At 38.8% G+C, this 25518-nt stretch overlaps 1 protein-coding gene across 1 annotated transcript in view; it reads right to left on the bottom strand.

The window, feature by feature from the left end:
- Window positions 1–9804: 9804 nt before the first annotated feature.
- LOC120423149 (uncharacterized) overlaps window positions 9805–25518 on the bottom strand; it is a 70125-nt gene continuing 54411 nt past the window's right edge. Inside the window, exons 4-5 of the mRNA XM_039586830.2 lie at window positions 14805–14926; window positions 9805–14313 (exon numbers count right to left, since the gene is read on the bottom strand). Of these exons, the coding sequence (XP_039442764.1) occupies window positions 13753–14313; window positions 14805–14926 (683 nt within the window). The 3' untranslated portion in view covers window positions 9805–13752. The remainder of the gene's footprint in view (window positions 14314–14804; window positions 14927–25518) is intronic.

The raw sequence follows: 25518 nt of genomic DNA on the forward strand, positions 1-25518 counted from the left end.
TATCGTCCAGTGCACCGTGACGTGACACAGTGTTCGAACTGTTTGCAGTTTGGACATGGTGGAAGGAACTGTTTCATCAAGAGTCGTTGTGCAACCTGCGGAGGTTGTGCCCAAAACAATTATATCAATGTAACTTGTTAATGCTCGGTGATATAAATATTATATTTAGGGAGCGAGGCAGTTTATCACTCTTATGTGTAATCCTTTTGCTATACAATAGGTAAACAAGGGTTTGTTCAAATATTACGTCCAGAGATTTTCGAGATTTCAGAACCCCCCCCCCTCCCCTCTGTCACGCACTTTTCCTATACCTTTAACATGGGCTGTCATAAACACCAGACTCCCCCCCCCCCCTCCCCCTATTCATGGACGTAATTTTTGAACGAACCCCAAGACACAATACTTAATAAAAGTGATGAATTCTTGAACGAAAATTCTTGGTGGGACAATTATGCGTAGAAGTACAAAGTTGGGACAAACAGACTTGGTGTTGTTTCCGATGAGTTTCCGAACAGAGTACTGGATTTTATGTGTTTTTCGAGAAGTAAACGTCAAACTAAACCTGAAAATGACAAAAAGTCAGAATCGACCAAAAATGACATGGGACAATTATGCGTAGAACGGCAGTAGAAGTCCTAAACCCAATACATTTCAACTGTATCACCTTAACAAGAATACACAAATGATTTTCGTACACAAACATGTATATTTGTGTAACATTCAACCAGAAGAAAGTCTTTTGGTATAATAGTTGGAAAGTTACAAGTAAAAGAATAAAAAGTTTTAAGAAAATCTTCAAAAAAAGAACGGTGCCAAAGAAAGAGGGTTGCTCCAATCGGCACCAAACTTGGGATTTCTGATAATTATCGATAGATGAACGTTTCCTCCAATTTTGGTCTAAATCGATGAAGGTCGAGTCCAAAAGTGTACCCAGTTGAAACAGAATGAACCATTACATTACATTACATTACTGCACAACTTGACGCGATACATGGTCTTTGATTACCCCAGAAACACGTGCACTTTGAATTTTTCTATAGGGCCGAATGGTTTTTTTTTTCAAAATTTGTATGGAGAATTGGGGCTGTGCAACCGCACTACAAACTTTAGATAAAAAAAACGATTCGACCCTGTCTAAATCTTTTTGAAAAAATCAAAGTGCACGTATTTTGGGGACCCCAAAGTTCATGCTTCCCCGCGAGTTGAGTCTGCGCAGAAATTTTTTTGTTCGAATTTCATGATTTAGAGTCTCTGAAAATCCGGAGAAGCTTCGGTGGACAAGCATCATATACACAGCTAAAAAAGTAGTAATCCAGCTGCGTGTAAAAGGCTTGGGTGTAAAATAAATATTGCATTATTTTATGCAATGTTATGTGATTTTACACCCTGAAATATGTAGCCTATCAGTATGGGAAACCTACTTGACCGAAATGTCAAGCTGATATATACGTTTATCCATACAGCTTTTCATCGGTCTGATGGCCGAGTGGGCTAAGGCGCCAGTCCTTACTGATGGTGCTGGGTTCGAATCCCGTCGGATGCAACTTTTTTTTTGTGTTTTCAAAAAATGTACATGCAGTGTGTATTATCAAGTGTTTATTTTGACGAAGGTGATGTGCATGCTTTTGCATGCGATTTTACCATCGGATTTTTTGCTGTGTATCCTTAAAATCCTTGCACCAGGCCATATTCTAAAACGAGAATAATTTTCCATCATCATCAAAAACCTAAATTATGAAATGAAAAAATCCTAAAATTAGGCTTAAATTTGTGATTATTATTATTCACAACGATAAAACTTATTTTTCTGAGTTCAATGATGCTTTATACAACCGCAAAGGATTTACAATAACTGCGCGGCCCTTCTTGACAGATAAGGTCCTACTTGACAGCTAATTCCACGGAGACCATAGCTGTTCCATCGAAACAAATTTGTCTTGTCAATTTATTTTTTGGATTGAAATTAAAAAAAAAGTGATCAAAAATGGGTTTTTATCGTATTTTTACCATTGTACTTAAAAAAAATTATAGGGCTTTAGAACCCTTTTGCGACAAATTTGGCCTGTCCCGTTCATTTACTTTAAACTCTGTTTTTTTCTTTTGCCCATTAACATACACTTCCCACAATTATGAAACAGTCATCTTCGTATTTTTTAAGTGCTTGGCAGAAAAGATTGTAACTTTGTATTACAAATCAAACATCGATTTTTTAACATTTCAACGCCCAAGGCTCCAAAAAAGTTGGAACGGTAACTTCAACTCGCTGGTTCTCGGGCATAACTCACCCAATCAAGACAACTTTTTTTTCCAGCGATTTGTTAGGATGTCTAGATGATCCTAGAATTTTGCAGAACTCAATTTGATCAAATCTGTAACTGCAACCTTTTTTTCGCAGTTAAAAATCGTCAAAAAATCCGCGGAGGCTGTCGTTAAAAAAAGGAAGGTTGTTTTCGGTCGCAGAAATTACAAATTTGTTCAAATCAAGTTCTGCTAAATTTTAGAAACATCTAGACATTCTTACAAATCCCTGGAAACAAAAATCTCCCCGATTGGTTGAGTTATGCCCTATAACCAGCGAGTTGAAGTTACCATTCCAACTGTTTTGGGAGGCTTGGGCGTCCGTGTAAGTTGGACATGCGTTGGGCGTTCCAGTGTTAAATAATGTGGTCATGACACATTCTGCCGTGAGTGGGGTTTCTGTATCTTTGCGAAAAATTGAACAATTTCTATCTACCCAGTTGCATTTAACGTGAAATTTATCCTATTATCAGTATATGATCAGCTTTGGAAAAATGGTTCCTATCCACCGGAGATATGTTGGGTTTCCGGAGGTGGTTTTGAGGTGGTTTTTTGCTGATTGAGGTGCTAGAAAACGTGATATTTCGGTTTATTGCATTTAATACTAAACTTGCGTCAAATGTGGATTTTATAAATCATTGAAAGTTTGTAAAAGTATATTTCAGAAGCCTGAAACTATGTAGAATCTAATTAAAACATTTGTTTTTTAATTAAAATTAAGTTTTATTTTTTCCACTTGTATACTAGCCAGGAAAATGTATCTCATACATCTGTGACACAGCTTTGCCGTGGTTATTTAAAAAAGTTTGTCTTTTGAATTTGTAAGCACACGCTCAGTATCTCAAACTGTGCTACCAACATCCTCTGTGGCCGACAGATTAAAGGGCATCTGTTTGAAACCACGAACTGCGCTTTCGTTGATTTGCCAGTGCCTAAATCAATTTTAGATCGGATATTAGACTAAAGCCATGAGCGGAGACGGGCGGAACTAAACGATAATCACTATTTGACGAGCTGTAAAATCTGCATCTGCACACCACAAACGTGCGAGCTGGGCTGGGGGTGTTGAAAATTTGATGGAAAGCAATCAATTTGAAGGAATCATTCTGCGGATCAAATATAGTTATAAAGTTGTAGGTTTACGGCGATTGCTACAAATTCTCCATGCATCATTTACTCGAATTCAGTTGACCACCGGCCGAGTGTGAGGTTTGCGGCATAGTTTCCTTTTTATTGCTAAACTGTGTTGAATCAATTTGGGGGTGCAGATGCAAAAAAAAAAACCATTGCCTACCGGCTGGTGCGATGCTGCGGACAACCCAGCCAAACCAATCCAGTAGGGGAGAGATAAATAGCGTCGTCTGTCTGATGTTCTGGGCTGGACAGCGGTCAGACGGACAGACCAATGGACGTTCATACATCAAACATAACACCTTTTTTGCCTCGTTCCACGTGCAGCCTTCTATATCTGAATGGTGGGCAGTTCGTCGTGCACAGTAGCAGTTAATTTATAACTTCCAGTTTCCATTGATTCGGGAGACAAAAGTCAACCGGGAGTTGGCCCACGCCGCCGGCCATTGTCCGTAGAAATTTGTCAAGCTTCGTTTATTGCCCTTTTTACGCCGCATTATTATTGGATCCTTCTCTCTTTTTTGCGGAATGTTTGCCACCATGCTTTGCGGAATTTTGTGCTGGCCAATCGTACAATGATCTACTACGGCTCGTTTCCGATTTTTGATGAATTATGTCGCCATCAAGAGTGTGGGCATCATCTTTTTGGATTTTCTGTCGGAAGTGGTTTGATCGATGAGCTGATCAGTTTTTATGCGTCTCAATTCATAGGCGGCACGTGGTACTGGATGAATAGATTTATTGGAGGAAAATTTATTGACTGTGAAATCGTTTTCATTTGTATGAAATCAACACCTTCGCCCACAAGACCGTGTCCAAATTCTCTGTCAGCTTTGACAAAATCTGATTTTAGCCGAACCTCTTTGGGTGAGTTTTTTCGATGTTCTACATAGTGTTTCGCACATTTCAAACTAGTTTTCGGCAAAATGTCAAAAGTTGTTCAATTTTCACCAATTTTCATATTCAAATTTCAAAGCTCTACAGAAAATTGCTATTATGTCATTAATACTGCTCGGAAAAAAAATCATGATGGAAAATATTTTTAATCAGCAATGGAATAATCATCATCAAAAGAAAATCATTGGACGTTCATCAAGAGAAAAAGTCAAAGTAGTTATGTCACAGACATAACCGGAATGGTGTAGACTATTAGGGTGTAATATGGTTGTATGGAAAAAAATAAAGTTGTCCAAATTTAGCGAGCACAACCATTTTTCAGTTCCTTTTGGGTTCCTAAACAACTCCCCAAAGTTTGGGAACGATTGGTTTAATCCTCACTTTGCGCAAAGCGATTCAATTTTCCATATAAATTTGTATGGGAAAAACCATTTTATTGGATTTTGATATTTATAAAATCCACGTTTCACGCTGTACTAAAACCGGATTCATATTCGGATGCTCCGGAAGGTGCTCTACAACTTTCCCGAAGAGAGTATGGTGCTAACTTGCTCCTATAAAAAGATACAGCGTGTTCAAAACTCGTCTAAAACGTGTTTTTTGCTCGAAAATCACGTTTTAGACGAGTTTTGAGGACGCTGTATCTTCTTTCAGGGACAAGCTAGCACCATACTCTCTTCGGGAAAGTTGTAGAGCACCTTCCAGAGCATCCGAATATGAATCCGGTTTTAGTACAGCGTGAAACGTGGATTTTATAAATATCAAAATCCAATAAAATGGTTTTTCCCATACAAATTTATATGGAAAATTGAATCGCTTTGCGCAAAGTGAGGACTAAACCAATCGTTCCCAAACTTTGGGGAGTTGTTTAGGACCCCAAAAGGAACTGAAAAATTGCTGTGCTGGAAAATCGATTTTGATATTACACCCTAGTAGACTATACGTAAAGTTTTGATATGTGAACATAGAGTTTTCCATATCTTAATTTTGAAGAATTAGCTAGATACTTGAAATACATTAACGGAATAAGTTCGTGAATGGAAGATGGACCCCCCGACAAGACAGAACTTTTTTTTTGTAGAGCCTTAATACCACTGCGACCAATTATAGGAATATTGTGGTGTAAGACAGAACTTACACACTCAAGTAAACTCAATCTGACCGTGTAAGTACCGGATGTTGAAACGGAATTCGTATACGATTCGAATTGAATTCCGATTTAGTTGACTTTTACTAGAAAGAGATGGCAAATCTAATGCGAACAAAACCGCAGCTGCCATAGAGTTATCTACGTGCGCATGTATTGCGTGCACGTACACGAAAAAGATTGAGGTTAAATTTTGTACCCTCCAGCAAAACAAATGGCGTGCTAGTGTGCGTGAGATCGGGCTTAGATAACTCTATGTAAACATACTTTGAATGGGTTGGTAAATCTTTGACTAGAAAGCCTTATTCAAACAACAACATAGAATGGAGGAAGGAAAGAGAAGAACGAAAAACGATTTTTCGCGAACCGAATGAATGTTTGGTAGCAGAATGAGGGGGAGGGAGAGGGGTTGGGGGCGAGAGCAGCCTCAGAAAGCTGTGCAATCCGTCACCCCCGAAGACCAACATTTGTTCCTGAAAGGCATTTCACCGACTCATCCCGGGTGGGACGAGAGAAGGGGAGTGAGGGCAACTCAGAAAAGTTGGGGTCCTCACCCCCTTCCTGCTTGTTTGACAACCACGGCTTGGCCGTGGCAACTGTTCGGCGAGAAGGCAGCAGGCGACGCTTTGTTGTTGCAGACTCGTCCCGGGTGGGACGAGGGACGGGGAGTGAGGGCAACTCCGAAGAGTTGGGCAGTCCTCACCCCCTTCCTCAGAATATTCAAACGGTCCGGCCATCGAGAGGCAACTGGCTGACAAGGCGATGCGCGCTTCTGTTGTAGCTCTGGTCCCTCTCTCTCCTGCTGCTCTGGTCCTCTTCTGCTGCTGCTGCTGTTCTGGTCTCTCTGCTCTGCTGCTGCTGGTCTGGCCGGTCCGACGTCTGAGACGTGAATGTTGGTCTGAAAACTGGCGCACTTTCTTATATATGTTTTCGGCCCGCTACTTCCCCTCCTTTTTCGCGACCGACACTCGGTCGCGTTGCTCGGGTGATTTTCCCCTCAAAATAGGTACTTGACATTCCCGTCCGTGAGTGGGAAGCGCTCATTTTGCTTGCAAAATCTCTGCATTTTGAAAACATTTTAAAACATTGAATTGTTTCAATAGTAAAACTATTTTGCCAACAATGAAAATTTGATAGCAAATTGCTGAATAATTTTCGAATCGAATGGAACATAAATCGTGTCGATTCGATTAGAGGGAAGGAAGATATAAGCGTTTGACGGATGACGCAGTATTCCAGGGCCTTTGGCCCAGTACCTTCGAGTAAGACGTAGTCTACGTCAAAAATCCGAAGGAAGCATATGGCCTTCCTCTCTCGCTCACGAAAGATCGGTAAAAGGAATCTAAAAAAATCACCATCTTGACTATTCGGCGGAACATCTTTTTCACTACTACACACGTCACACGTCGAAAAATGACCTGTCACATTTTGTAGATGGCAATGTGTGTAAATAATGTGAAATAAACATTTTTAAGTAGTGCTGACAAGGAAATTCACAAAAAATCATCCTCAGATTGATTTTCTTGGAGAATTTCGGGAGCGATTTTCTTTTGCGTGATTTGCCTCCTCTCTATTTCGTGGGTGAAGAAAGTTTGCTAGCGAAATTGATTTTTTTTTGCGATTATTCCAACCCTGTTTGGAATGCAAGTTCAACAAAATGAGTCATTTTTCAACAAAATTAGTCTATACGGAGGTTCTAAATGTAATCGGGATAAAAATATATCAATTTTGGTAAAAAAAACTCAGGGGGGGGGGGGGGGGAAATTCGATTGCATTTTACACTAGTTCAGTTGTTTTGCAATCATTAGTTTTTTTTTTAAATATGATTTGACGAAAACAAAAAAAACTTTTTGCGTTACTGTAGGGGAAAGGGGGAGACTTGATTCCCGGGGACACTTGATCCCAAGCCTGTATCTTGTCAGCATGTGAGTTAAAACATTAGCATTGTTCTAGAAAGTTGTGCGAAATTGACTAAAACTCATTGCCGGGACCGTGGTGTAGGGGTAAGCGTGATTGCCTCTCACCCAGTCGGCCTGGGTTCGATCCCAGACGGTCCCGGTGGCATTTTTCGAGACGAGATTTGTCTGATCACGCCTTCCGTCGGAAGGGAAGTAAATGTTGGTCCCGAACTAACCTATAAAAGGTTAGGTCGTTAGCTCAGTCCAGGTGTAGGAGTCGTCTCCCTGGGTCCCTACCTCGGTGGAGTCGCTGGTAGGCAGTTGGACTAACAATCCAAAGGTCGTCAGTTCGAATCCCGGGGTGGATGGTAGCTAAGGTGTAAAAAAAGGTTTGCAATTGCCTTAACAATCAAGCCTTCGAACACCTAGTTTCGAGTAGGAATCTCGCAATCGAGAACGCCAAGGCAATGCTGTAGAGCGAATAATTTGATTTTTGATTTTTCATTGTAGAAAACAAAGAACAAGAACTTATCAACTCCAAAACCCAGACGCATTTGACGTTAAATTTATCTTCATACTATTTTTACAATCAATTGTTTAAAAAAGTGCGGGACTTGATCTCTGCATTTTTACAGTCACTGGAATCAGCCTCAAGCTTAAATAATTGGGCTGGTTTTTCGTACATAGTTTCCTTTAGTATAGTTGTACCAGTAGCGTGATCAGGCTCTGACAGAAGGGGGGCGGGGGGGACACGCATAGGAAATATTTAGATTACTTAGACCCACGTGGTAGCTGCCTGACGTATGGCGTCGCGGTGTTCATCGAGCTTTCATAGCATGCTAAGGAAAATTTGATGCTTTTTCAGGGAAAACCGTTGATTCCGGAGACATCGGATTGTTTGCCGATGCGCCAGGTCTAGGGACAACGAATCCATATGCTCTCTTCGGGAAAAGTGTTCTCCAGACCATTCCCCATAGGCCTGACCATACCAGAAGTTGGCGCGTGATTTTCCCAGACCTGTAGGAGCGTTTGAACAAAAAGTTCCAATTTCCCATAGTAATTCCCATGTAAACTTTAATCCTGATGCGCGCTGCCAGTTTACAACCAAATGAGCTGATATTTGGCATGAAAGTCCTTATGGGCATGCCCTACAAGGGGAATCAATACTAAAACTTGATCCGAGAACTTTTTGAAAAACGTACTAAACATGCTACATTTTGGTCTAAAAATAATATTTAAAGTTTTTAAATATTTTACATAGGTACTAAACTTGTTATATTTTGAACACAAACGTACAGGTTTTATGTAAATTTGCTGTAAAACTTTGGATGAATAAGAAACATTTTGCTTAAGATTTCTACAAAATGTTGAAAGGGGGATCATGTTACCCCCAACATTTTGAAAATGCTGATTTAAAATATTGTTTTATAACACTTGGCATGATTCGAAGAGTTCATCTGATGACATAACTTTAACAGTCAAACATAGTTGAATGTTAAGCTTTCAATTCATGCAAAAAGTTCATAGTTTTGTGAGAAATTGACAGAGTTATGTGCGATACAAAAATAAGGGATCAAGTCTCTCCACTCTTCCCTACATCGTAAATTTTCGAAAATTCAATTGATTTTTTAATAAACCCAAATATGCTTAAAATGATTCTAAACGAAAGGGAATGCATTTGAAATTGATTTTAGTTGAATGCACTTGACATTCCATTGAAATTTTGAAGTTTTTCGAAAAAAATATTATTTTTGCCTCCTGATTTTTCGGAGCAAATTGGAAGGGCGACAAACACTTTTAAAAATATTTGTACAATCTTATCAACTCGTCGCCGTCGTGCTAACTTCTGCACGTGCATTCAGGGCCAAATTGAGTTATGAACGCCATTTTGTGCAGCTAACAATGCCTCGCCTTTTAACCTTCACAGATCCCCAAAATTTCAATCCTGGGATATTCAATAAAAACCGAAAAAACTCCGTGCTATCTTATCACTCCCTGAAATTTGATATAATTGCGACAACTGGCCAAAGGGATTTCAAGTCGTACAAGTTAGACACTACCGTAAACATTTGTGATTATAACTCGGGACTCCAGCAACCAACTTCAACCAAACTTCGGGACAATGCACAAAATGGTCAGCCAAACAAAACGTTTTTTTTATATTTTTTACATTGCGTGCTCTAGTTTTTGTTTATTCAAGGTCAAACATTAAAACGCGTTTTCTCGGAGTGTCTAAACACGACAGCGTCGAACTGGAAACTATTTTTTTAAACTAGGGTGTCTTAAAAATTAGAAAATTATCGATATAATTTTTCATTTAGAAGAAAAGAATAACTTCCCCGTACCGTTAAATGTGCTCAAATCAAAGGCAAATCAATGTTATAACTCATCAGGGGGTAATTTCGGATTGAATAAATATCACAGTGGTTTAAGTTATTGTCATTCATAAGTATTATAATTTATTGTTAAATAATCTTGTTATTTTCATGTGTACTCATAAGTTAAAATAAAACTTTAAATCATTTTCATTTTATTTATTTTTCCTGTTTCCATACTAAAAAAATATAATGTTTTGTCATTTCGTTCGAATACTACATCTTGTCCTCTCGCAGTTCTACTCACTTAAATCGATTGAAAACCAAAGAAAAATAATAATTCATTTGAAACGTAATTTCATACTATCAACTGGAAACTGAATCATAATGTACATTTATAACAATGCAAATTCCTACACCTCGTTTCCTCATGTGTTTCCTTGTTGCTACTGTTTGCTCGCATTCAACGCTGCTGTTAAAATTCAAATTTAATACAAAAAATGTATTTTCGCGCGCGCGCATGCATGGCGAGTTATGGCAGCCGTTCGAAATAACTGAAGAAACATCCGAGGCGATAGTCAATAAAGTAGTGGTTTTTGCAATTTGTTGCTGCTATACTGAAAAGCTGGAGTGGCTATTCCTCTGATCTGACCTGCTATGGACTCTCTGCGCTAGTTAATACATACAATACTTAACTTACTATATAGTAGGATATAAATGATGAAAAGATGTGTTGCTTTGTACAAATGAAAAGAAAAACGAATTACACCGGCTCACGAATCGACAATTACAACTTTATACAATGATACAGCACAGTTACAGGTTCGCGTTAACTGAACAAATCTTAACCAAATGACTTATTTCTTAATGTCTAGTGGAATGTTGAAGATAAGAATTAGAGTTTTTTTTCATTTAAATTCGCCAGATTGATTTTCTGCTCGATACAATTAGGGCAATAATTTTGGACTACCAACGAGGCTGTTCAAAGTTTGCGTCTAAATCAATAGAAGAAACGGAGCGCGCAAGAGTATTAAACCATTTGTTTTTGTTCTTTGAATCGTCTTCCCTTCGTTTTGGCAGTAATGTTTAACATAAACAACATACTATCATCGTTATCTTCCAAACTTTGTGCTCGAGAAAGATCGTGCTATTGTGTTTGTTTCTTGCTATTTTGGCTTTTTGTGTGTTTGTTAAAATTAGTGTGTAATACTTGATTTTTGTCGACTTTTATATGGGATTTTCTTTAAACTGGTTTTGCAAAACATTCATGTATTTTTTGTTTCCTTCTTCTACAGGGGTGATTTTGTGTTTATTTGAAACGTAGCTTATTTTTTGAATTTCTGTGGGGGGTTTGCTATTATTCTTTAATTTTTTTTTCACGTGCGGCAATAACTAATACGCTCCCAGGAGCTTTAGTGAGATTCGTATTTATTTGAGATTTATGCCTGCGTTTGTTTTTTTGTTGTGTAAATTGTGTGGTGTTAAATGCTGTTTTTTTGTTCTATGCAGTGGGCTTACGTCGGTTAGTTAAGAGTTAGTTTCAATGCTATTGTCCTGTGGATAATGATCCGTTATTCCGGTATTGTAAATATCGTTTTCCAAACGTGGTTTCTAGTTTTTTTTTGTTAAATACACAGCAAACTGTTAAGTCAACTTTTTTGTGCTTGTTTAATTGCTTCAGCTTTTGAGGTCACAAATTAAATATATTTTTTTTAGAAAATTAATGCAATGATTTTAATCAAGAATTGTTCATAAGCTTACAAGTTGAAATTTCAAAATTGTCAAACTTTTTCTGAAATTATACTCTGCATAAAAATTGCAACATTTCCAATATAATTTTTTTCGAATTTGGGGACACCTGTTTAAGAAAAATCTGTACTCGGAACATGAAATAGTAATGGAGATGTTCACTGAAATAAAGTACAAAATTCCTTTATTTTAGGAAATGTTCCTCTTTTCCTTATTTGGGGTTTTTTTTTCCGAATTACTAAATAAGGAAAGGAGGCAAAATTTCTAGAATATAGGAATTTGGTACTTTTTTTATCTAGCGTCGTTTTTTAACACATTTTTAAATGGGTTTCATTCATATTACTCTTTAAAGATTAAATTGTCATTTGAAGAAATGAACCTCATTCGGAGAGATTTGAAAAAATCCAACTAAAGTGATATTTAGGTATATCAACTGTTTATGTGAAAGCAACATTTCAAATTGAACACACAAAAAATACAGGGCAGAAAATTTTCCGAGAGAATCATAGTCCCAAGCTGAGAGAATAATGTTGCATTTACGGAAACAGAGAATAAAGCTCGAGATGGTCGAGAGAACCATGCCATCGAGTTCATTTACAAAATTGGTCGACTACGGGAATCGAACCTGGGATCCCCAACATAATATCTCAATGACTCAACCGGCTCGGCCATCACAGCTTTGTGACTAAAGAGTGGTCACTTGTTGGAGGTTTGTTGTTTTAATTAACGAATGAACACATATGTTGTGTTGGTGTGCATTATTCTCTCAATAAGATTTGAGAGAACTAGTCCCTCGACTCTGTACTTTGGGTGTAGCAACTTACGCATGTCAGAAGTATACTAAAGATGCTTCAAATTGTTTAAAACAAGGTATATATTTTGAACAAACAACAGAATAATTTGAAATTAAAATCCGAAATCACACTATTGCTGTTTTATTCACAAAGTGTTTCTTTAAGATGTAAGTAAGGATGATGGTTGTAATTTGCAATCCATTCACACTTTCTGAATTCACTGGGAAGGATTAATGTTCGAAATAGAATGCTAATTTCGCTAGTTTGATAGTGGATAGAACATGCAAACCTTTGAACGTATCTAAAAAATCCTAATAAATAATTCCACAATTCCTATGACCTGATGCGATGCACGCGTTTGCGTTCCTCTGACTATTTATTATGAAGTTGTACAAATATACACCGATTAAGGCATCTAAAAGCTCTCAGCGATTCCTAATCTTCATTTAGATTACTTTTGTTGTTGTAATGCAAAGTATGTGTCTATGTCTACGCATTTACTTGCGGTGGCGGCGGCAGCTTGTTCTCGCGATGCAACACTTAAATGTTTTTGTTTTGTTGTAGTTTTACATTCTCACATACACTCAAACTATTCGTTTTATTCTGTGTGTGTGTGTTTTTTGTTCGTTTAATCAACGTTCCAACTCGTGGGGGGTCATACGTGTAATACTTGTCACCAGACGTGCATCCGCTCTAACTACTCTTTTAGAAGAACTTGTTTGGCATTCGGCGTAGATGATTCCCAGCATGTTGTGCCAGTGTTTAGAGTACACTAATTACGCAAATCTTTAAGGCTCCCGAAGACCTTGAGAGGCTATATTTTAAACCAAGTGAGATATAGGATAAGAACCGTTAAGTGCACTCAAAGAGCTTTTAAGACGTTCTTCTTGAGAGCTTATGAGAACAGTCACATGAAAATATACCTGAAGTCGGTTTTTCCAATGAACCAATCTTTTCTACACATTATTCATGCTGAAAACAAGACGTTTTTAACTGACAACAAGCATAACATTACTTTAAACTTAAATGCCAACCAGAACAAGCTGAGTGCCGTTAAGAAGAGCTCTTAGTGCCGATGCATGTCTGCTTGTCACTGATTTTTGTTTTGTTCTAGCAAATACATTGATGAATAATGTTTGTGTGTGTGTTTTGGCAATTGTTTATTTCCCTATTACTGTGTGTGAGTGGGTGTTTATATGCTTCGAACAAACGTCTAGCGGGCTTTGATGCTTAGTTCCAAATTACATTCTAATAAAGCTTTCCCGGGGCTATAACAATCTAATACAAAAGTGCCTCATCTCTTGTGGCTTGGACGCGCAGTGCCCGTGCCGGGGAGATGAACAGAGAGATAAGAGACGGAGGTGGGGTTGGGTGAGGTGTATCGCGGGGATGATCCAGGGAAACGTGTGTGTCGAGGAGAGGAGATTCCCTGCCTAATGTCGATCGGATGTTCCGGTAGAGAGAAGTGTGTTTGTGTGGTTTGTCCATCCCCAATATGGCGGTCAAGATGGCGGCGGCATTATCTAAAACGCGGGATAACGATGATGTCTAATGTTGGCGGCGTTGACGTTAGCGTTGAACCCTTTCTTGTTGGCCTTGCCAGGGCCAAGGCGTTTGGGCGTCTTGATTTGCTTCTTGGTGCTGGCCATTTTCGTTGGTTTTGGCGTGGACGTAGAAGTGTGTACCTCATTGCTCATCTGAGTGGTTCTTTGTGGTGGCGCTGGTGGTGGCACCCACGTTGCTGCCGGCCACGTTACGGGCCGCGATTGTCGACCGTTGGCGTTGTTTGGCGATCCTTTGCGACGTTGCCCATGCTTGTGACGATGGGCATGGGTTGTGCCGCTGGCTTGGGTCGTCGTCGTCAGATTGTTGTGACCAAACTCAAAAGATGCATTCATCCGCTGGAAATTGTAACACTTTTCATCGATGTGGCGCCTCATTTTGTAGTTGATTTGTTTACCGCTGCCGATAAAACCGAGATATTTTGTCTGACTGATGACTGACTGGAAGCGGAAGTATCCGAGAGTGGTTAGAGTTTCGTAAAAGTGGCAGCGGGATCGGTTCACAATGTTGCCTTTGACTTTCTGAAAAGATACCAAGCACACAACAAAAAAACAACATTATTCTACATGAATTGTTCCAGGACAAACGACAAAATTAGGCCCAACTATCTGGTCGTCCGTCTACCTGAGGCGTGACCTTGGCAGCATCCAGTTCTTCCAACATTCCGGACTCATTTACCGCCAACGCACGCACGATGTGTGTGTCGTAATCAGTCGTGCCCTTTTGGGCACCTCTATCTATTACAAAAGATTAAAACACAAACTGGTAGGCCGTTGAGCGGGAGTCCGGATTGAGATTTATGACTTTGTTCGTCAGAAAAAAAGAGATGATTGTTCTAAGCTCCGAATTTAGAGGAACGAACCCGGCGGACCAGCATGTTGCGTGTCACTCCCGCTGGGGCATAGATTGTTTTTCTGCTTGCGCAAATTTCACAAACGCCCCGAAATTCTCAGGTAAACGGACCGACGACGAGACGGTGACACCTTTTTGGTCGAGATTTACGGATTCTTACCATGCCTTTGATTTTCCAGTTTTTGTCGAAGCATAAGTACATATCGGTTTCTTGGCAGCGAATGGCTACTCCTAAAGTAAAATTTTTCTTCGGCAGTAGGAGTGCCTCTGTGGTGAAAGTTTCTGGAAAGAGAGGGAGGAGATAAGGATATCGATTAGTATTAACGATCGAGTAATTAAAGATAATCTACTTGAAATTGATATGATATGTCATGTCACTCTTGTGTATGTCAAGAACTTGAATAAATTATCATTAAATTATTATTTTTTCTAAATTGAAATTTTTAACTTATCTATCTTACTTCCGTATTCCACTTTTTAATAATACCACAACCAATATTTATTTACTGTTGTTTAATTAAAGCTTTTTATTTTCTAATTTTACATTGTGATGGAAACCCCACAGCTTCTCAAAAGCCACGACCAAGTTCAGCATCGACATCCTCCAGCCAGCCCGGTGTGACCTCCGGAGGGCAATAGAACCTGCCAATGTCAAACTCCTTGACGCCGCGGCGCTGCTGCTGCATCTTCTGGTGGGGTAGTCTCTTGACTATGCGATTAGAAGTGTAATTAAAGGATGAGAGCTTTTAAGTCAATCGCCCAAGCGATCGGTGTGGAGCGAACATTATGGCGACTCACAGAGATGGGAAAATGGAAAAATATCTTTTTGTTTTTGTTTTCACGAAAAGGGCTTTCGATTATTTGACCAACATAATTCAAACGTTAAAATTGTACGATTTAAACTTAAATTATCAAACAATAATTTTAAAAACGCAAATACCATCACTGCCGATAACAATGGACGACGAAGACGATGATGATGATGTGCAAGGCCAAGAGGAAGTTAAACTCAAGCTCGTTGTGTATTCATATAACGGAACGTTAAGACGTTGCATAGATGGAACAACACCACGTGAGCCGATAGGGACCAAATAAAAAAAAAATAGGGCTAGAGGTGAGACATTTATCTGCAATTACTGTCAAATAGCAGCCGTGTCTTCCTGGCATCGATAACAATGTTTTAAAGGCAGTAGATTAAAGATGTAAACGTGGAATTTTGATACATTTACACATTTTGTGTGAAGACTCGTCCTCTGGATTGCGTGTGCATGATTATTCCGGTTTTAAAAAGTTTTGACCTTGAATTAATAAAAATAAGAGCACACAATGTTTGGCTGACCATTATGTGCATTGTCCCGAAGTTTGGTTGAATTTGGTTGCCGGAATCCAGAGTTATAATTTCATATGTTTATGGTAGTCGACCTCAAACGCGTTCTGACCTGAAATCCCATTGGCCAGTTGTCGCACTTACATCAATTTCCAGGGTGTGTCAAGATAGCACGACAAGATTGAAACTTCTTTCAAATGAAAATAGTCAAGGCACACAATCCGAATATTTCGATTTTCATAAACAGATTTGGGTTCAGCGACCTGAAATTAGTTGAAATTGAGCCCTTTATCGATTTCGTGTCTTGACTAAAAGTGACAACAATGAACAGATTTTTTATTTATTGAATATTTCAGGATTGGAATTTTGGTGATCTGTGAAGTGGTGGTGAGGTGAGGGATTCTGAGCTGCAAAAAATGTGTTCTTAGCTTAGTTAGCACGACAGCGACAAGTTAGCACGACAGCGACGTAATAGATGATTTTGCTCGAAAAATTAATAAAAAAGAAAGCTAAACATTGATTTCCAGAGTTTTTACAAATTCTAATGAGCTAAGTACAATGAATTTGGTATTTCCTTCTTATATTAAATTTATTTTTTTCAAATGTTCGAGTTTAATGTTTTTTTTTTCAAAATGTATTTTTGTTTATGTTGCAAAATGACATTGCAAAACACACACATTTTACAACGCAATCAATTGCGGTTTTCCACCAATTCGATAGGAACGGAAAAGGGAAAAACTCATTTTCCTTCAATATCCTTATTCATATATTCGACTTTTGCTAATCTGATCCGCTTTCAACGAGCACTGTCATGCTTCTTGCCGTGTATGATTTGATGTGCTCTGAGAAGGGTGAATACATCGATTCAATCGAATTGCAAAGGTAACGTTTATGCAATGCCTTATCCAGAATTGATTATGTTCTGTTGAAGGTTTTGAAACAGAAATGATTTAGGAAGAGATGTTAAATGCAGAATGCTGAGTTTGTTTTAAATTATAAGGTTACGAGGTATCAAAGAGCAGAGTGGTCAATTGCGAACATAACACACACGTTTACCAACTCTTCAGGGGGCGGAAATAGTGCTGTCAAATGGCAATCGTTCCGTCACAGCAATTCCCGCACAAGTGACTGCAAACAGCCAGCAGAGAGAGAAAAAAAAGTCCAACTGGTGCTCTTGAATTCAAATTTGACTAAGGCCTGACGACATTGAACGAACGCGCGCAAAATATAAGGCAATGGTTCGATTTTGCATTCACTGAGAAAGATGATATTTGCAGCGTGGTGGGAGTGGAGCATGTCGACAAAACGGCTCAGTGCAATAATAACATCTGAAAGCATTAAAAGCTCCCTCCTGCGCGGCACTTCATTTATTCCAGCTGTATTTATGGATTTCAGTTCTCGATTTAATTGAATTTAATTTTTATAAAGACCAACAGAGCGCCGGGCATAATCGCACAAGATATGTGTACGCGTACGTGAGACGCTAATAAATATATCTCGCGATTGGGTATACGACAGGCATCATGCTGGAAAAAAGCGGCGGGAATTCTTTTTAATTATGCAAAGTACAAATCACTGCTCGAGTGGTTGGCATCCTTTTTTCGAGCTCGATCAGTTACATGGGATTTTTCATGTATGGTATTCCTTAAGCGGAAGTGAATGAGGAGAAATTCCATTATTTGCAAATCGATGACTTAATTATCAAAGTAAAATTGATTCAAGTCGCACAAAATTGAAACGGCATTCCGGCATAGGTGCAGCCTTCGAGATATCATTCACCATTAACGCGTATCATAAATGGCAAATTAGCTGAGCAGAGCAGCACCCCCCTTGCCATACGCAACATGACCAACTTTATTAATTAATACCATTTACGGCGAATCTCCCCCATTCCCTCCGCGGTACTTCGCCGTCGTCTTCTTCTCGATTGTAGCCCCATTTAGTAATATGAATTATTACATCAGCAATTCAGGGGGCATTGCAAATATTTTCTTAACGTAAATGGATTTCACGCAATTTTACATGAAATAAAACTGCCGCTGAAGCTCTGCAACTGACCACATGGACACATCTGCAAAAATGTCATCGCTCTGGCTGCCTGGTTGATGGCCGGCTCGAGATCAATCCGGTCCGCGGGGTCTCTTGCATCCCCCTCCGTACCAAGCCATGAACCCATCCCGAGGCGTAATCAATTTCGGCTTCAGGTTTCTCCCCCCATTAGCAACGCATGATAGTGTGACTGCTGTTGCTGCTGCTTGCTGGGGGGTTAGCTGTTCAAAGAACAATTTTTGAGACAGGGGTTGTCAAACGAGTGACTGAAAGAATACGGGAATTTTTTACATATATAAGAATAATATCAAAATTTCAACCCATTTAAAACACCCTTTGCACCGCAAACAGGTTGCATAATCAACTTTTCAGTCCCCTTTTTTATTTCTACAATAACCCTGAAGGGTTTTTTTCAATGTAGAACATTTTTTACTAATTAACTTGGTAGGGTTATTTTTTAAGTGTGTAATGATGTTCTACAAAGTTGTAGAGCAGACAATTACAAAATAATTGACGTATAAACATAAAGGATTTGCTTGTAAGTTGTAAACACACGAGTTATCGCGATTTTAGGAAAAAAAAGTTTCGAAAAAGTTATTTTTTTTTGTTTTGTCGTGATCAACGACGACCAAATTTTCAAACATTGTTACACTCTGAAAAATAATCCTACAAAGTTAGAAAAACCACGAAATTTCAAAATGAGAAATTTTGTTCCAGGTTATTTCAGATTCGTCAAGTATACTTAATTTCTTATAAAATGACATGTGCCATTTTTTTTAACAGTTTAGTAACGAAAAAAGGCAGAGTTTTTGAGAATTTGTTTGTTTTTTTTTTAATGAAAAATACGTTTTTTTGGAATTCTGAATACGCCATTAAATCGGGCGTAAAATTTCACTTAAAAAAACATTTAACACACAATTTTCAAAACATCACCATTTCTGCACAGACAATTGTCTGTGATTTCAATTTATTATTTATTGTTCAAACACGTCTTTTTCGATTGTTCAAAACTGGAAGGGGTCGTATAACTCCTTCTTAACACGATATCGAAAAATGGTGCTCAGATTTGCGATCAAAGACAAAATTACCTCTAGAACAAAGTTTCACGCAAATCGAAGAGGGGCCGGGTCAACTGCTGTGTGAGTTGGCCGAGAATTACCCATTTCCAAAAACACCATATGAAAGGGATTTTGAATGAAACGTCCACGTGTTAAGTCAACTCACCGTTTGTCGTGTCAAACATCGGAACAATCTTGGGAAGTATTACTTTACGATACAAACACTGAAAAGTTTAATTTTATAGCACTCATATGGGTGCTCAGGTCAATCTAAATAGAATAAAATAAAAAAAAAAACAAAAAAGAGTTTAAATCGGAAAGAAAGGCTTCAGCAAATGAATAGTATATAAACCACATTTCTTGGGACATTCTTAGCTATCAAGTAAACACAAATCACAGAAAGTGTGACGTTACGTTGCCGGAATACCATTGTGGAACTCCCACCCTGTTGTACGCGGTGTACTGTAGTAGAGTTATCCAACACATTATATGGATATTGGAGAGGCGGTAAAGTCATTCTAATTACGCCCCTAAACGTGACAAAAAGGTAAACATGGAGTCACCATTACCACCTTGGTCAAGCGAGCGCTTCTTCGGAGCAATGAAATGTTTTCAATAGCGACAAATGACGACGACGACGACGTCGGCGACGAAGTGTTAGAACTTACGAAGTTTTTCTTTCGCAGTACGAATCGATTGGTTGCGAGAAAAATGTTCTTAATCTATACGATGATGGTAATGTGTGGTGTTCCAAGATTTACGATACAACTTTGAAGCGAGATTTCCAACTTGAGATGTATAGACAAAGTGCGATATCGATCACATTGGGGTCGACTTTGTTTCGAAACGTTGGCAAAGCCTATCGGAATCTGCTAAAGATGGATGCAACGGGTGTACCCATGGGAGGGTCTCATGATCTAATTTTAAAATCATTGTAAGAAATCATGCTGCAAAAATACGCTTATCTGGTTCGGCTGATCTAGCACTAGTGCACACATAAATCGAACTCGTTCCGATCATGGGCACGACAAAACAAGAAATTCAGAAAAATAAGATTATTTATCGAACCCGAACATGTGGACCCCCACTTTTGGATGTCTCTTAAAGCGAGGGGCCGTGGCAAGTCGGCATGTTGTCGGCGGTGTCACATTAATGCATACATGAGCATTTCTTTTTCGGAAGGGCTGTGAAGACCCTGGTGCGACTCTTCTCATCTGAACGCGCGTGCACGACCGACGACGACGATGGACGAGGACTATTCAATTTCTGCCCAATGCAGCAGGGCAGCGGCTGTGGCGGCGGCGGCGTCCCAATCAAGATGGAAATTTACGACCGTAGGTGGAGGAGTGATGAATTTAGGATGGATTATTTGGGTTTCTTGACAGGTCTTGCCAACATCTACTTTGTCTTTCGCTCTTTTGTTGATCCACAAGCGGTGTACCGCGGGCCGGTACACTCCGTTGCATTGAAGAAGCCCTAAAACACTTTCAATTTTCACCCAAAGACACGCAACACCCAACCGACACGAAAAGCTACCTGTGTAAAATTGGGAATAGGACAATATTTTTTGGCATCACGTTGGCGTACATAGTTTGAATACATAAAGTTCAGTCATTGATTAACCAGAGTTCAACAGAGCGAAATCAAATTGAAACAATGTGATAAAATATTTTTGATTCACTTAAAAAAATACGGTAAAGATAGTACACATTTTGTTCCATTTTTTGACTCTTGTTCAGGTTGAGGTGGAGGCAAAAGAAATTCATCACATAATAAATAAATAAAAAATCTGAATATCAATACCAATGATTTTTTTCCAAATGTTTTTCAAACGACAAGAACTTGAAATATAATTTGTATTAATCGAATAAAAAAATGGGGCTTCAATGCAACTGAGTGTACTGAATTGTAAATATGGGAACGATCTCCGATAGCTTCCTGGATGTCCATTATTGAACTTGTACGGAGTGTTCCTACTTCGCGGTTGTTGTCTCGTCATACTGTTTACCATGGTGCATAATTAATGCGCCATAATATTATAATTCAATTTGCTGCACACCCTGCACTCATAAATCAAAATCATGATACTTTGTAAAGTGGTTGGTCCAAGGGGACACATATAAAGCATGCGTATAATTTCGGACAATCAAGTTACTACAGCGGTCAAACAATGGGTTCAAATATTGAACCAAAATTGATGAATGATTAATGACAACTTTTTTATCTACGTCTTCTTCCAATGAAAAACTAACGAATCCACACACAGGGAACCCGCTGCTCAAGCCCGTAAAACGGAATAATGTATTTAAATGTATTCAATATTTTAATATCGCCTGGTATGTAAAAGATGGCGCCAAAATAAATAAAAAAGATAAATAAAAATTTCCCCTTCTGAGATGCGTTCTGAGGCCTGGGCCACACAACCGTTCGGTGTTGGACCAAATGCGTGCGCGCTCACTCGCCAAGTCAGGCCAAGTCTCACCTGGCCAAGTCATCGGTAAACACGTGCTCTACAGGTTGAACTCCCGAGCCCGAGCGACACATAGCACACCGAGTTTGAATATTCATAGACTACCTTGGCTATGAACCAGCTAAGATTTGTGTGTGATGATCGATCTTCTTTCTCACTCTCTCAACCCGCCCCCCCCCCCCTCCCGGATCGTCATTTCGCGTTAAATCATGGCTTCCTTCATTTACATCTTTTTCAATAAAATAGGTGATAATGAAACCATTATTACGCTATCATCTCTCGCTCCTCGAGCAGCGATGATGCACTGGACTCCTGGCCCTGATGTACGACCGTGTGTGCTTGAGGGTGCGTCTAGAAAACAGGTTCGACATTCCACACTGATCCAGACCGGTTTTGGGAAAACTCGGTTCTACTAAATATACTAGCAGCGACAAACGGACACTATACAGCACTATCCATAACGATCCTCTACACTGTACTGGGGATTGCACAATTATCTGACAAAAGTTATCGCTTGTCATTTTTTTAGGGATCTAGGTACTAAAGAAGATCAATAAATCTTTTTGCAATTCCGCTGTGAAACTGTCAACTTTTCCTGTCCTTCTGAAGAAATGAAACGGCCTACTTTTTCCTACCAAAAAAGCACTTGTTTTGAAAAGTAAAACTTTTCAACATTTTTTTTATTTAAACGATTTATTGGAAAAATACATGAAAATTTGACTTAAAATATCACTCAATGGGTGTTTTTCGGAATTGCAAAAAATGTTGTATGGAACTCGTTGCAAAACTCGATTTTTTCAACACCCGTCGTATTTATCCAACTCGGTGAACCTCGTTGGATAAAATGTACGACTCGTGCTGAAAAAATCCTCCTTTTGCAACTTGTTGCATAAACTACTATTTCAAAATTGCAGAAACTCTTTTTGAGTGCGATTACTGGTTAACGTTGTGAAGAATAACTTTCTGACATTCTGATCTATTGCTGATCTATTTATCACAAAAGCGGCCAGGCCTACTGCATTCAGTTTACTGCAGATATGATTCATGAATTGAATTGCTGTATTTCCACTAATGATAAGGACTGAACTGCCCATGTTTACATAAATGTCTCATATGCAAAAAAAGCAAACTGAGAAAAACGCATTTGAAATTTGTCCCACACACAAGGCTACGTGTAAAGTTTTCGCGAAAAAACTAGATTTCCTCCTGATTTCTAGAACAAAGTACTGGATGTTGCAGGCTCTTTTGAAAGAGCATGCGATTTTGATCCAAAATACATAAATAGCTGAATGAAAACGCAAAATGGGACATTTATGCGATCAGGGGCAGTGAAGATGTCTACCTGATACAAAACCTAAAACAATGTTAAAATTAAGAATAAATTGGAAACAAAAATAATTCGAAACAATTCAGTCCGATTTTTTCTGAGACCAGTCGTCACATGTAATGGAATTTTAAAAGCTAGTCCAACGAGTAGCAAATCAGACGATCAGGATCGCATAGAACGCACGCCAACCAGCTGATAATCATCTCCATCTCTACTATCGCGCGCTTCGAATCTCGGCACCAAACGTGCAATACCGGTGGTGGTGAGCAATGAAAAGTCCAGTCAGATTAAGCCACCACACGTTCCAACGATATAACGTTCCGCGTGAGGGAGATAAGATCATACATTAATTCACATAGCCAATAAATTAAACAATTAGCATCAATTTGCAGATTATCGTTTGTTGCTGTTGTTGTTTGCTTTAAATATGGTTGAGCCGGATAATACTGAGGATATTGATAGCGGAGAGCCATAAAACCAGAACTTGACTCTTTTGGCTTCGAACACTTTACCGACCTTCATCAGATTTAAATCTCGTAATATGCTTTAAATAGCACGTGTTTCATTAATCTGCCGTATCTCCGGCTCAATGTCTCGTATTTTTAAAAATGCCGCTCTCAATCCGCACTTTTTTAATTGGAACATAATTTACCTTGCAGGCGCTGGGATTTCGAATAGCGCAGATAACAATCAGCAATATCAATTTCAACATAATTAATTTGTACATCGAACATCATCATTAAGACACACTGATCTCTCGGAGGCTCCTGGCGACGCGGAATGCACATGGCACACGCGGCTCAGCTGCTCCTGATTGGGTTACACTTTAATTTGCGCCATCATCGACCTGCGACGACAACATCTCGACGCATGGAACGAAACGTCGAAAGGAAGAGGCGTCAAGTCTGCCGGTCGTCGTCGTCGTCTTCGCGGAACGTTGATCGACCAGCCAGCAGGGGCCTCATTTCGCGAACCAAACACAATCGATGCGCTTTCATCTGGCTACCGGAAATTACGTAATTTCCCGTAAGATCTACTTTTAATTATCCTTCTAGTTCCACACTTTATTGCACTCTGCTCCGTGAGCTGGCTCTGATGGCGACGACAACAGCTGTGACGGCGGCGGAGCTGAACAGCCGTGCTTACAATGTCTAGTCTGGTTTGATAATGGAAATGTGGAAAAGGAGTTCAATATACGTTTTTTCCTAACTAAGCTGTTAATCTATATATATAAAAAATTTCGACGATTTTGTTCGAACGCGAATCAGTTCAATACGGAGCGTCGGATCGAGGTGCTCTTTGTTGCGTTGGGTTCGTATAAGCCCAAGGAAGGTTTATATGCTAAAAAATTGCCACTTTGGCCACTCTGGGACCGATTCCGGAACATCTGCAGATTGTATGGGAAAAGTTACGTTAAATCAAATTTTGATCAAAGGAGGCTGAAAAAGAAAAAAAGCCTAAAACGTCAACAAACGAAAAATAGGCAGAACGAAGTTTGTCGGGTAAGGCTTGTTATTTATATATTTGTAAAATTCTATAGTCTTTTTATTTTCGTATTTTTAAGTTTTAGGAACTGCACTACCGTTCTAAGCATAATTGTCACTCGTCATGTATACTCAGCGCCGTACCTAGGGGTTGGCGCAGTTGGCGACCGCCAAGGGCGCCAGCCCTTGGGGGGCGCCAAAAACGATGATTGAACAAATTTGTCATGTTATTATAAAATTGTGGAAAGGCATTCAGAACAAAAGGGGCGCTAAATTTTAAAGTAGGACTATAAAATAACTCGATAATCTGGATCGGAATATTACAAATATTATTTTATGTTGGGGCGCCAAAATCAACTATTTCAATAATTCTACCAGAATTAAATTTAAAATTAAATTCACTAAATTCATTTATCAAAGGGGGCGCCCAAGTGGCAAAAAGTTCAGGAGTTTTATAACAATTCTTTGAAATAGCTAGAGATTTTATATTACAACTACAGTATATAAAATTCAATTTAAATTTCACCATTTTTTCCAGCATCAGGAACCATCATGCTTTTTTATGTTTTGAAGATGTTTTTTTTATATATAATCAGCTCTTCAATTGAAATTTACACATTTCTATTGAAAATCTGTAATAAAAAAAAAAATTTCAAGTTTAAAGAAAATGACATTTGAGATATTTTTATCGTTATAAATGCAAACTTGTGCGTTGAGATTGGCCTACGTTTTCGAAATACTGAACTGTTTAAATTGAATATTTCTAACACAAAAAATGCTTTGACTTTTGTTAAATTTCTAGCGAAATATTTTTTTTTCAACATAAAAATGTTGGTTTTTTAAGAGCGCATAAATTGCTCTAAATATATTATATTCCTGAATTGATATATTTAAAAAAAACTGGTTTGCTATGCTGTTTGTATTCAATTGCTTGAAGCAAGAGTGAAAAAGTAAAATTTGGGTGTCTTCGACAAAGTTGCATGGATTGGCATGCCCACCAACTTTTTAGTCGTAAAAGTAAAATATAATACAATTTCTTGAAAATTTTTATTTGCAGAAACACCATTATCGCGGACCCATTAGAATTCTAACCAAAGCAAAATTCCAACTCCAAAAACAGCAATATTTTTTGGAAAAACACAAAGTTCCACTTAATTTT

Source organism: Culex pipiens, chromosome 2, assembly GCF_016801865.2.
Source record: "Culex pipiens pallens isolate TS chromosome 2, TS_CPP_V2, whole genome shotgun sequence".
Taxonomy (NCBI): domain Eukaryota; kingdom Metazoa; phylum Arthropoda; class Insecta; order Diptera; family Culicidae; genus Culex; species Culex pipiens.